The sequence below is a fragment of the Bufo gargarizans genome, chromosome 2 (genome assembly GCF_014858855.1).
Source record: "Bufo gargarizans isolate SCDJY-AF-19 chromosome 2, ASM1485885v1, whole genome shotgun sequence".
Lineage (NCBI taxonomy): Eukaryota > Metazoa > Chordata > Amphibia > Anura > Bufonidae > Bufo > Bufo gargarizans.
Genome location: NC_058081.1, coordinates 697634718 through 697647180, shown reverse-complemented (window position 1 = coordinate 697647180; position 12463 = coordinate 697634718). Strand labels below are relative to the sequence as shown.

General features: G+C 44.6%; 1 protein-coding gene across 1 annotated transcript in view; it reads left to right on the top strand.

Moving 5' to 3' along the window:
* LOC122926321 (mucin-19-like) overlaps positions 1–12190 on the top strand; it is a 52629-nt gene extending 40439 nt beyond the window's left edge. Inside the window, exons 5-6 of the mRNA XM_044277694.1 lie at positions 9503–9550; positions 11858–12190. Coding sequence (XP_044133629.1) covers positions 9503–9550; positions 11858–12093 — 284 coding nt within the window. The 3' untranslated portion in view covers positions 12094–12190. The remainder of the gene's footprint in view (positions 1–9502; positions 9551–11857) is intronic.
* The last annotated feature ends 273 nt before the right edge of the window (positions 12191–12463 follow it).

Genomic DNA, 12463 nt, shown 5'->3' with positions numbered 1-12463 from the left:
GTGAGTCTGTGACATCACAGAGGATGGCTATCTGTGGATTGGCTGGCTGCACAGCATTATGGGTGATCTCACATTCCTGAGCTTCTTACTTTTGCTTTTTAACTTGTGTAGCTGCCATTTTTGTAAAAACAGATTTGTTACCACAAAGTGCAAGGAAATTCAGATTCATTGCAAATCCAAGTTTTCCTAAACTTCGGACTGAATTCTGATTTAAGTGATAGCTGAAAAGTTCCCCGAAAAATGAATATTCTACAAAGGTTTAGTATTTATCATTACATGGTTTAACATGAAAGTGTATGTATCAGAGGTGAGTGAAAAGATTATAAACATATCAGATTTGTAACAAACTTTACAAAAAATAAATCATAAAAAGAGTACCCAGCACCATTTTACTATGAGAATTGGCCAGGAAACATGAGGGTAGAGGAAGATGAAGGATAACATGTAGCTGCTTTATTATACCCATTGTAGTGAACCTGCTGTTTGCATTTGGGGCAACTACAGAGCAGGGAATCAAGAGGGGGGACACAAAGGCCACCATGACATATCACAGTCTGATAAAAGTGGTTGAGAGGGTGAGCAAACTGATGATAATTGTGTGTTGGACACGATCTGGGTGCTGGGTCTGGTGCTGAGGAGGAGGTGACACTGACACCAGAGAAGCAGTACAGTGTCCTTGTCATCATTATCAGTTACATCAGGGTACTCCTCCTCCTCCTTCTCTGCTTCATCGTCAGCCAGCCATCGATTCCGCAATTAGTGACAATATGCTGGTGTGGAAGCTTAACTTAGACCTGGCTAAGTTGCTGTCGGGGCAGTCACTGCCGTATCACGTAGCAAATTCTACGGCCTTCAGGGAACTGATGGCATGTGTTCAGCCTCACTGGAAGATACCGATCCACCATTATTTCTCAAAAACAGATGGGCCAGGAGATGTACTGCCTGAACAACTAGGTTCAGTCCTGAACTGTGACTTTTCTCCACTGCATACCTTGCTAGCTGACCCCATGGACTTCTGGGTAGCCAGTTTGGATCAGTGGCTTGAACTGGCCCAGTTTGCTAAGACTGTACTCTCTTGTCCAGCCTCCAGTGTCATCTCATAGAAGGTTGTATGGTGTATTGTCACACTCAAATGGACAAAGTTGTCTTGTGCCCGTGTCCAAACCCTCACTTTTGTCAAAACGAATGAGGCATTGAATGAGGATGTTCACACACCTCCGGCGAAGGCTGATAAATAGATCTGCCATTGCTGATAGTAGCTATTTATTGCTGGCCCCATCATGCCACTGCTGCTGTTTGCCTGCCTACCATCATGATATTTGCCAGATGGCTTCTGCTGCTGCTACCATTTCAGCTGTAAAAAAATATCTGTTGCTAATCCACCAAATGCCAATTCCATTTCCGCTTCTGCCACTACCATTACCGCTACACAACTGTCACTACTACCAGGGCCGGTTCCAGGTTCATGTGGGCCCTTGGGCGATAAAGTCTCATTGGGCCCCCTTGTGGCATTTTGCACAGCGCTTACAGCAATGAAACTGCATGTATTATAGATTAAATACCTTACACAGAGAATGCAGCTCAATGGTGGAGCAAATAGTTCCCTCCTTCAATGGCGTCCCTATGATGTTTGGCACCTGGGGCGGGTCCTTTCTATGGAAGCCCCTCCCCCCAAAACTTTAATAAAAATTGTACCCCCTTACAGTAGTATTGCTCTCATTGTACAACCTTTACAGTAGTTTTGTAAAGATGTGTTCCCCCTCGCAATAGTTATGCCCACATTGCGCCCTCTCACAGTAATAATCCCCATTGTGCCCCCTTCATAGTAGAAATCCCCATTGTGCCCCCTTCACAGTAATAATTTCCACTGTGCCCCCTTAATTGTAGTAAAGCCCTTTGGCTCTGTGCCCACTCCATGTTAGAAATGCCCATTGTGCCCAATTCACATTAGTAATGCCCTCTGTGCCCCATCCAGAGTAGTAATGCCCTCTGTGCTCCCTCCATAGTAATAAAGTCCTCTGTGCCCCCTACATAGTAATAAAGACCTCTGTGCCCCCTTCACAGTAATAATCTCCATTGTGCAAATTAATTTGCACGCAAATTGCGTAAAAAAATGGCTATTTTCTGGCTGCAGAGAGCCTGTATAGTGGTGTAGAACACTGTGCCTTGCAGTAACACGCATAGGGAGTGTGCTTTGGTAGTGAAAAAAAACTGTGAGTCCGTATGACATGCAGATGACAGGCGTCGCTCTTAGGCCTCATGCACACAATCGTTTTTCAGGTCCGCATACGAGCCGCAGATTTTGCATGTCCTATTCTTGTCTGTTTTGCGGACAAGAATAGGCATTTCTACAAATTGCGGAAGGCACAAGGGCGGCCTCCGTTTTTTGCGGATCTGCGGTTTGCAGGCCGCAAAAAACAGAACGGTTGTGTGCATGAGGCCTTAGAATCACTGCACACTTCACTTATTTGGGCAGTCATGGGGCCAAAACTGACCAAATGCCTCAAGTGTGAACTCAGCCTTACAAGTTGAAGTTAGTGCTAAGAAGAAGCGCACTCGTTTTACACCGTCGTCAGCAGATTCAACATAGATGTCTACAGAACCTGTTCTATTAAACGCTTATACAAGTAGAGCCCCCCCCCCCCCCCCCCCCCCCCCGACATAGTGGAGAGGGTGTCAGCAGTAAGTTTGTGTTACTGTCACTGATTATTTTGCCCTTCCTCTGATCCGTCAAAACAATAACCCACAAAAAACGGATCCTGTCTGTTGAGCATACGCCTTCACTTGGTCAGCATTTGGTCAGCAATCCATCAGTATTGCTAAGGCTAAAAAAACTGAAGTGGATTCAAAACAGAGATGACACGTGAATGGAATATTTGCATGTCTTCTGTGTTTTGTACCCACTCCTGCTTTTGGCTACCAAATCACAAGCCAATTCTGATGGGACCATACAGGCCTTACAGCTGCTACACAGACGGGATCCGTTGTGCATCTCATTTTTCCTTCCTTCTGAAAGATCAGAAGAAGGGTCAAATAAATGATGATGTCAGCCAGGCCGAAAAAGGGGAGGGTGGGAACAGCATGAGAAGTCCACAGTGTGGCCCTATGACATAGTGGTGAGGTGGAAGCTGCATGAGGAGGCCACAAAGTGGCTTTATGACAGAGTTTGGAGGTGGCAGCAACATGAGGAGACCACAGAGTGGCACAATGACAGAGTCTGGAGGTGGCAGCAGCATCAGGAGGCCGCAGAGTGGCACAATGACAGAGTGTGCAGGTGGCAGCAGCATGAGGAGACCACAGAGTGGCACAATGACAGAGTCTGGAGGTTGCAGCAGCATCAGGAGGCTTCAAAGGGGCAAGGTGACATAGTGTGGAGGTGGACAAAAAAGGGGGTCAGTCAGCATATACCAAACCGCAGGAACACATTGCCATGGCAGGGAACAACATTAAAAGACAAAACATGCAATGCGACAACTCACTGCAATATAGAGTACAAAATTGCATAATAATTACAAGTGCTACACTATAAGTGAGAGATACTTGGCAAATCGTTTTGTACAAAATTATTTGAGCCCATCTGCCACACGTCAAGGCGATCTCTGTCAGACGGGTTCCTAACACTAAATTCTACCTGTTAAGTGCCATGACGGCTACCATACACTTCAGGGAGTGTAGGTTCCACATGCATGCTGGGTCTCAGTTATTGAAGCAGACCCAGCATGCATGTGGAACTTGCCCCCCAATAACAAGAGCTGTATAATGGAAATTTGGATCCGCAGTCAGTGCAGCAAGGTGTAATAGGATTGTTCCTTTTATCCATGCTGTGACCTCCCCTACTGAACCCTTTGCAACATAAATGATTCCTCCCTATCCTTTACCTACACCTTGAATTATCTTTCCCTTCACTGGTAAATCGCTTTTTAAGCACAATTAAAAAGTTGTTCTACCACTGTCCCTAGCGCCTGCAGACGTCTCTCCCTGCACTCAGTACACTGGCAAATGGCAGAATCCAAGATGGCTGAGGCTATTTATAGGGCTGTGACATCACAGGGCTGGCTGGCTGCTGATTGGCTGCATGCATGTCAGTATGGGTGATCCTTCCCAGAGTTCCTTTCTCCATGTATGAAATATGAAAAAGCAGATGGTATGGTGTATTTTTAAAAACTCGGTTTAACTCTGTCAACAAGAGATAAGCGAATCGAATCCTACAAAGTGAAATTCGATCCGAATTTCAGGATACATTCGATTCACCTCGAAGCCGAATTTCTTCATGCTTCGTGTCAGTGAATCGATTTAACCTGAAATAGTGTAAAAAACGAAAAAAAAAAAATTATACTTACCTCCTCCATTTGCTCGCAACGGGCCACCTGCCGCCATCTTGATTGAAGATCTTGGCTGGTCGGCGTGATGACGTAAACTTGCGCCGCGTGAGATTTCACTTCAGATCTTTAAGCAAGATAGTGGCGGCCGGACCGTTGCGAGCAAATGGAGGCGGTAAGTTTGATTTAATTTTTTTGTATGTTAATTTCACACCGTTTTTACACTCAGATGCCTCAGTCATGTATGAACGTGGCATCTGAGGGGGTAAAATGACGGGGGGCGGCGCTATTGCAGCTCCCTGTCATTGCACCTGCTACTTGCAAAAAATGCACTACGTGATGAAGTAATTCGGCAGAAAGCGCATTTTTTTGTAACATTCGGCAAATCAGCCGAATCGAACTTTTCGTAAATTTGCTCATATCTACTGTCAACCATGCGTCTACCCGTAGCTATGTATGTCAGTGTCACGCTGATATTATTTGCTATTTCTGTCATTGCGTTCACCATTTTAAGAAATATAAAAACAAGAGAGAGAAAGACAAGATAGAAAAAAATCTAAGTCCAAGGAGACCTCATGGTATCATATACCAATTTGCTGGGCAATTGGAGCACTTTTGGATTCAGACACAAATAGTATTTTTTGGTAAATTCGAAAAATCGGACAAGAAACGACTTTTAAGAATTTCACTCATCTCTAGTATAGATCCAAATCCCTTGCAGCCACACATAACCTTCTACTTAAATGATAATATTGTCTTCCTGCAGTTGCCACTAGAGGGAGCTCATTGCATAGCCAATCTCTACATCACATGTTAAACTTACAGGGATATTCTAATCTTATAGAACAATGAAATATCGCCAGGATAAACCATCAATTTAGAGCCGGTAGGGGTCTGACCACTGAGGACCCTCATTAATTCAGTACTTACAGCCACCTGCTGACTTGAGTTGTCCTGCAGTTCCTCTGCACTGTAGGCTGCCAGGAGTCTTGTTGTGCAGAAAACATAAAAGGGAACACAACACTAAATCAACTCTACAGTCCTTTTATTCTTAGGAGCAGTGAGAGTCCTAATGTACAATTCCCACATCATGAAGTGATAGCACATTCTAGCAATCAATTTAGAGATGGGGAAATGCTTTAATGGGAGTCTGACAGCAGCTTTGACCATGCTAAGCTACTGATAGCACCAGTTAGGGGCTGGGCACAGCAAGACAAACAGACTTCTTAAAGCTTTTCTCATCATGAGTAGTGAGAATATGGACTTTTATTCTGCCAGATTCTGCTCCTTCAGTGCAATGGAAGCTGAGCTTCACTGTGAAGTGCTGCTTGCATTGAGCAGCATCATAGCCCCTCTGCTCTGCTCTGAGTGAAAGCTGCAGCCTTCAATTAGCTGTCTGTCAGAGCAGAGAGGAGAGGCTGTGAAGCAGCTTAATGCATGGTGGCACTTCAAAATGAAGCTCCCCCTCCTGGTCACTTGCAAGGGAAAACTTTAGCAAACTAAAACTTCACATTTACACTACTCCTGATGAGAAAAGCTCAAAAGATATGTTTATACTGCTCTTCTCAGCCCCTGCTGGCATACTCTCTTTAATAATAAAACAGCATGCAGTGAGCTCCACCTAGTGGTGACAGAAAAAAATACGTTTTTCCAGGAGTGTACTCACCTCAAAGATGTATTACACAAAATATATGTCATAAATGTCTTATTAATGAGGTTTCCACCTCTAGAACCTGCATCTATATCTAGAATAGGGCTTCTGACCCGTTTTGCCTGGATGTGGCTAGAGGTGGTCAGAACTATGGATATAGCCAAGTGAACTCTGCTACACTGTTTTCAGGGATCTCTTACAAGTGAAAAAAGGTTTCGGAGCACAGCCCGCTAGGATGTTTCTATAGTCCCAACCATCTCCAGCTGCCAGGAGGAATTTTGGAGGAGTGGGGGATCCATTCAAAGATGGTAATACCTCTGTATCTCAATGTTATCTCATAACAAGTGTATCAGTGGAGGTTTCTGCAACTACCCTGGCATCAGAGCGCCATGTTGGTGGTTCCATGGCCCTTAGCACCTGGAGCACCTACCCCATCAGTACTTTCCTATGCTCTTGCATTGCTCAAGGGGTACCATGGGGTCCTGCACAAAAATAAATCAAGGTAAGAAAAAGCTAAAGCAAACATTTGTCACTTGTTTGCCTTTCTGTTCATGATTAACCAGGTGCCCCCTGTTGGGGTTTTTTGTTACGCCCATCCTGTGCATAAAGTGTGAACACATTAGAAAAGGTCTCAGAACAACAGATCCCTTATAGTCATTGCTACTTGAAAGGAAAAACCAAAGGCAAGAAAAATGCTGAAAACGCCCTCCGTGCTTCTGATACTGTCCCTGGGTGAGTAATAGTTAATCTCTTAAAGGTAAACTGCATGGAAAATATTTCAGTGCGACCAGAAAGATTTCAACCCGGTGAAAGGTGATTGTATTTATTTCCTTTATGCTCAAAAGGGGACTACCCAGTTTTAAGTGATCAATTAGTTGTCACAGCCCTACCTGTTTAATATTCTGACATATAATGTGTAATTAAACGGATGGTTCACATGGTTGTTTTCTTCCAAAAACAGCACCACTCCTCTCCACAGGTGATGTGTGTTACTGCAACTCATCCCACTTGATGAAGGTCTAGGAGAAGTTGGTTCTCACACATCTCCGTCCTCTAGTGCAGTGTTCCTCAACTCCAGTCCTCAGGGCCCACCTACCAGTCATGATTTGAGAATATCCCACAGAATGAATGCCTGAGGTAAGTCCTGATGCACTGACACTAATTATATCACCTGCTCAATACTAAGGAAATCCTAAAACCGTGACCGGTGAGTGGGCCCTGAGGACTGGAGTTGAGGAACCCTGCTCTAGTGAGTTCCTCTATAGAGCCCCTCCAGTTTACTTATCGGCCTGGCATTAGGGTGGATGACGCAATTATCCACCTTTCACGCCACGCTCTTTCTCAACTGGAGAAACCAGGAAACTTTGTGAGAATAGTTTTCAGCACCATAAAATCAGAGCTACTAAGAGACAAGTTGGATCTTGTCAGAGTGGACCACTACCTCTCCAATTGAATCCTAGTCTACTTGAAAAACTGACCTCAGTATGTGATAGCCCTGGACTGGGTGTCAGACACGGTGAACTGTAGTACAGGGGCACCTCAGGGTACAGTTCTTGCTCCTTTCCTCTTCACACTGCACACTACAGACTTCAGGTACAACTCATCTAGCTGCTACTGACAGAAGTTCTCTGATGACTCAGCAATGGTAGGCCTCATACAGAAGTTCTCTGATGACTCAGCAATGGTAGGCCTCATACAGAAGTTCTCTGATGACTCAGCAATGGTAGGCCTCATCGCAGACAAGGATGACATTGAGTACAGATAAATGAAATGGGAATTTGTTGATTGGGGCCAGCGGAACCACCTTAGGATCAATGTTCAGAAGACTAAGAAGATGGTGGTGGACTACTGCAAGCACAGACATCCTCCTAAATCTGTGGCTATCCAGGGGATGAACATTGAGATAGTCAACACTTATAAGTACCTAGGTGTGCTCCTCCACTATACAGAAAGGGTCAAAGCTGGCTCTACCTGCTTAGGAAGCTGAGCACTTTTGGAGTGCAAAGGGTACTTCTTAGGGCCTTTTTCAACTCTGTAGTGACATCAGCCATCTTGTTTGGAATGGCCTGCTGGAGTAGCAGCATTTTAACCAGGGAGAGAGAGAGACTTGAAAAAGTGATTAGAAGGGACAGCTTCGTCTTGGGGAGCGCCTTAGACCCAGTTCAGGTGGTAGGTGAGAAAAAAATATTATCCAAGTTGATCTCCATGCTGGAGAATAACTCCCATCCCATGCATGAGACGGTTATGGCATTGAGTAGCACCGTCAGTGACCGACTGCTTCACCCCAAGTGTAAGAAGGAGCGCTATCAGATAGACTGCAATCATCACCTACTGGGTTCCTGTGAATATCATATATCATTCCATCCAGAAACTGAATTTTTTAAGCTGTGATATATATGGATATCCCTCTTTTTTTTTACTTTTTATCTGTACCCTACTGTCAATGTAATGCGTTTATTTTGAAGTTTTTGTATTCTCTGTGCTGCTGTAACACGTGAATTTCCCCACGGTGGGAGGATTATCTTATCTCTTACTTCTATCGAGCTAAGCTGAAATACCAGATGCAGCCAATAACCAGGTGTGTCACTGTTTTTCTAGCTCTGTGACTTTCCCTTTCACTTTGTGATGGTCATCTAATAAATCTTATCTCTAAACTACTAAGAGCTCATAAACACTTTAAACCACTTTAATTTAAGCCACATTCTTATCAGTAAGATATGGCTGAGCTATAATAAGTGTTTATAAGGTCAGAGAGCAGAAATAAGGAGTCCATCTGCTCCTGGTCTGACGGAAAAGACAAAAAATCCAAAGCATGTCAGCTCTGTACATATTTTTTTTAATAAAGACCCATTTAAAAAAATTTTTTTGCTCAAAATGAGTACATTGCAATAAAAATTGCCCCCAAAAGTGGACATAGCCTTTAACCTTCTCTTGTTGGACGTACACACAATGATTGGACGATTCTGTAGCCTTTTCTTTGTATACAAAGCACAGCGCTGCACCTTGTATAGTGGCCGTGCTTGGTATTACAGCTCAATTCCATTTGCTTGAATGGGACTGTGTTGCTCAAAGGACTTGTGACCGAGGTATGTGATGTCACAGGATGAGGAAGAGACTGTAGCAAATGACTGTGCATTGTAGTCTCTTCATATAGCTCAGATATTGATGACCTTTCCTGAGGATATGTTATCAGTATTTAAAGGGGTTGTCCCAGCTGGACATTTATGGTATATCATCAATAGGATAAACTTTAAATGTCCAATAGGAGCATGTCTCACCTTTAGGACCAGCTCCTATCTCACAAATGGGGCCTTGATGAAGAGTGTGCCACGTCTGCACTGCCACCACTCTATTCACTAATCTGGCACTGAGCTAAACCCTTGTCATGTTCCATGAGCACTTGATTAAAAGTCAAACATTGACTCATAGGGAGCCACTTCCAGAAAGTGGTGCCAGTGAGACAGTTCTTTTTCTCTGGGCGATACTCCACTGAACATAAACTGACACAACAATGTATCCTCTGTCTCTTCAGCCTTGTACGTTATTGAGGCCACCGGACGACTACCACAAGCCACAGAAGGTGAGTCTGATATTGGGGAGATATTTTTTATCTTGAATGGAACCTGTCAGCACTAAAATGGACCATAAACCGCCAACAGTACCTTAAAGCTGTTAACATCAGGTTTCTAATGATGTTCTTGTGTAAGATGTCCGAGGCGCATGATCACTGTAAAGCAACTTTTATTCCTCCGCAGGTCTTATGCAAATAAGGTTCTTGTAGTCAAGGGGGCAGCTGTTTCAAGATCACCCCACCTCCTTTCCGACTCTTCACACTTCATTGTTGGCCTTTTGAATTCTTTCAGGTGCAATCCCATCATGAGATTTTGCTCATGCGCAATATGATCTCGTTTCTGGTGCCTGCATATTGATCCCCACTGTAGTGTCCTTGGCTTCTTCGAGCCAATGTGCAACCGTTCACGAATCTGTGACTGATGCGGATATAGGCTAATGTTCTCTGAAGTGCTTACTCACATGAGTCTGCGTAAATCAATGCACACGCTCTAGAAACAAGATCATATGGCGCATGCATGAAATTTCTGAATGGAAAAGCGCTGAAAGAATCCAAAAGGCTATCAGTCAAATGCGAAAGGCGGGAAGGGGGTGCAGTGAGCTTTAAGAACCTAATTTGCATATGACCTGCGGGGGAATAAAAGTTGTTTTATAGTGATCATGCATCTTACACAAGAACATCATTAGACACGTGATGTCAACAGATTTAAGGTACTGCTGGTGGTTTATGATTCATTTTGGTGCTGACAGGTTCCCTTTAAGTTGTGTGAACAGTTCCATCCATTGAAGATACTATTGGGTAGATGATGTCTTGAGCGCCCTGACCATGCATGAACCTGAGATCTTTAGATACTCTGTAATTTCATCTTGAGAGTATAAATCATAGAAGGTCAGAGCTGTCGAACAAACAGATGTTCCTCACAGTGGTCAATGACCTGCTCAATAGAGCTGCATTTAGACTGATGGTTGGCAACCCTCATATTAGACTGCTGTGACATAAAACATAGTAAGGGTACTTTCACACTTTCGGCAGGACGGATCCGACAGGCTATTCACCATGTCGGATCCGTCCTGCGGCTATTTCGCCGTGCCCGCGGACCGCCGCTCCGTCCCCATTGACTACAATGGGGACGGGGGCGGAGCTCCGGCGCAGCACGGCGGTGCACGGAGAAAGGCCGCCGGACTAAAATTACTGCATGTCAGGCTTTTTAGTCCGGCGGCTTTCTCCGTGCACCGCCGTGCTGCGCCGGAGCTCCGCCCCGTTCCCCATTATAGTCAATAGGGACGGAGCGGCGGTCCGCGGGCACGGCGAAATAGCCGCAGGACGGATCCAACATGGTGAACAGCCTGTCGGATCCGTCCTGCCGCTAGTGTGAAACTAGCCTAACAAAATGTATAATAAAAGTAAGTAACAGTGAGCTCCAATGTTATGTACATTTCACCTACCCAGAAACGTGTCCTCTACATTTCTTCTGGTTGACCTTGAACTCCATAGGTTCTCATGATTTAAGGGTTACATTGATTTGGACACTAATAATCCTTGTGGTATTCTGGGTTGGTCTTCTTTTGAAGGCTACTTGTTAAGTGTCATGTGTGTCAAATGTGATGCTGAACAAGTTCCAGGTGACCAAAACCAACAGTGACCTAGTGACTAATACAAATCTATGATACTGAAATCTCGACACACTGACTAAGTATAGATTATTGTTTGGCTCAGAGTCAATGTCTCGGAGCCTAATTGTAAATTCCTCCTCAATTTATCATTAGAGGTGAGAGAGAGATCTAAGAAGATGACCTAGCAGAGGTCCATGAGCTGGGATCTCCACCCAGGGGCGTAGCTAAAGGCTCATGGGCCCTAGTGCAAGAGTTCAGCTTGGGCCCTCCTTCCCTCAGTGCTTTGTGGCCAGGGGCAGGGAAGCACAAACCTTTGTGCTGCCCAAGGAAAAAAAAAATTAACGGCACCCCCCCCATGTCAAATTCTTGACCTAACCCCTTCCCTCTAGCCAGAGGTGTATCTTGACCAGCATGCACTTTCTATAATGCTGGTATCTTCTTATGTCTTTGGGCCCCTCAGGCTCCTGGGCCCGGTAGCAACTGCTACCTCTGCACCCCCTATAGCTACGCCCCTGTCTCCACCCATTCCAAATCTTTAACAAAATCCATCCACTTCCAGTGGGGATCAGGTGCTATCTGAGGCATCGAAGACCCTTTGTATTGGGTGAAGATTTGAACTGATGCCCCCTGATTTAATTTTCTAGCACATCTCAATGCAAACAGAGACGTTGGTGCTCCTTTTAAGATTTCTTCTGCTTTACAGGTAATAGATGCACAGAGGCCAACCAGTCTTGGGACAATTGTGGGACCGCTTGTCCAAAGAACTGCGAGTTGCTCAGAAGTGGACCAATCCCGTGTACCATGAACTGTGTCCCTGGCTGCTACTGTAAGAGCCCCTATATATTCCTGTCAGGTAACTCCGGTCCATGCATCTTACCGGAGAAATGCCCCCAAAAAATTCACACTGGAAAGACGTCAAAGAGGCAAAAAAAGACATAAATAGGGTGAGCTGGACGACACAGAAGTCCTGGTCATAGCTTGACTATTGCTGAACACAATGACTGCTCAGGATTAAAGATGGGTTTTAAAAACTTCAGATGCTTGTCCTTTCTGTTGGTATGGAAATTTTTATTCAACTGAGTTTAGATACACTGGCTAATCAGTGCAGTATCACACAAGATAGATTTAGATACACTGGGTAATTAGGGAGTATCACACATGATAGATTGAGATATACTGGCTAAGGAGAGCAGTATCATTTTGACAATGACAAACATTTCACAATGCACTTTTCTCACAGGGGTTTTTGTGTTTCTCAAAGTGCAGGGATATTTGTGTGGCTGGGGCAACTCCCTCTTAAGTCAGTGGC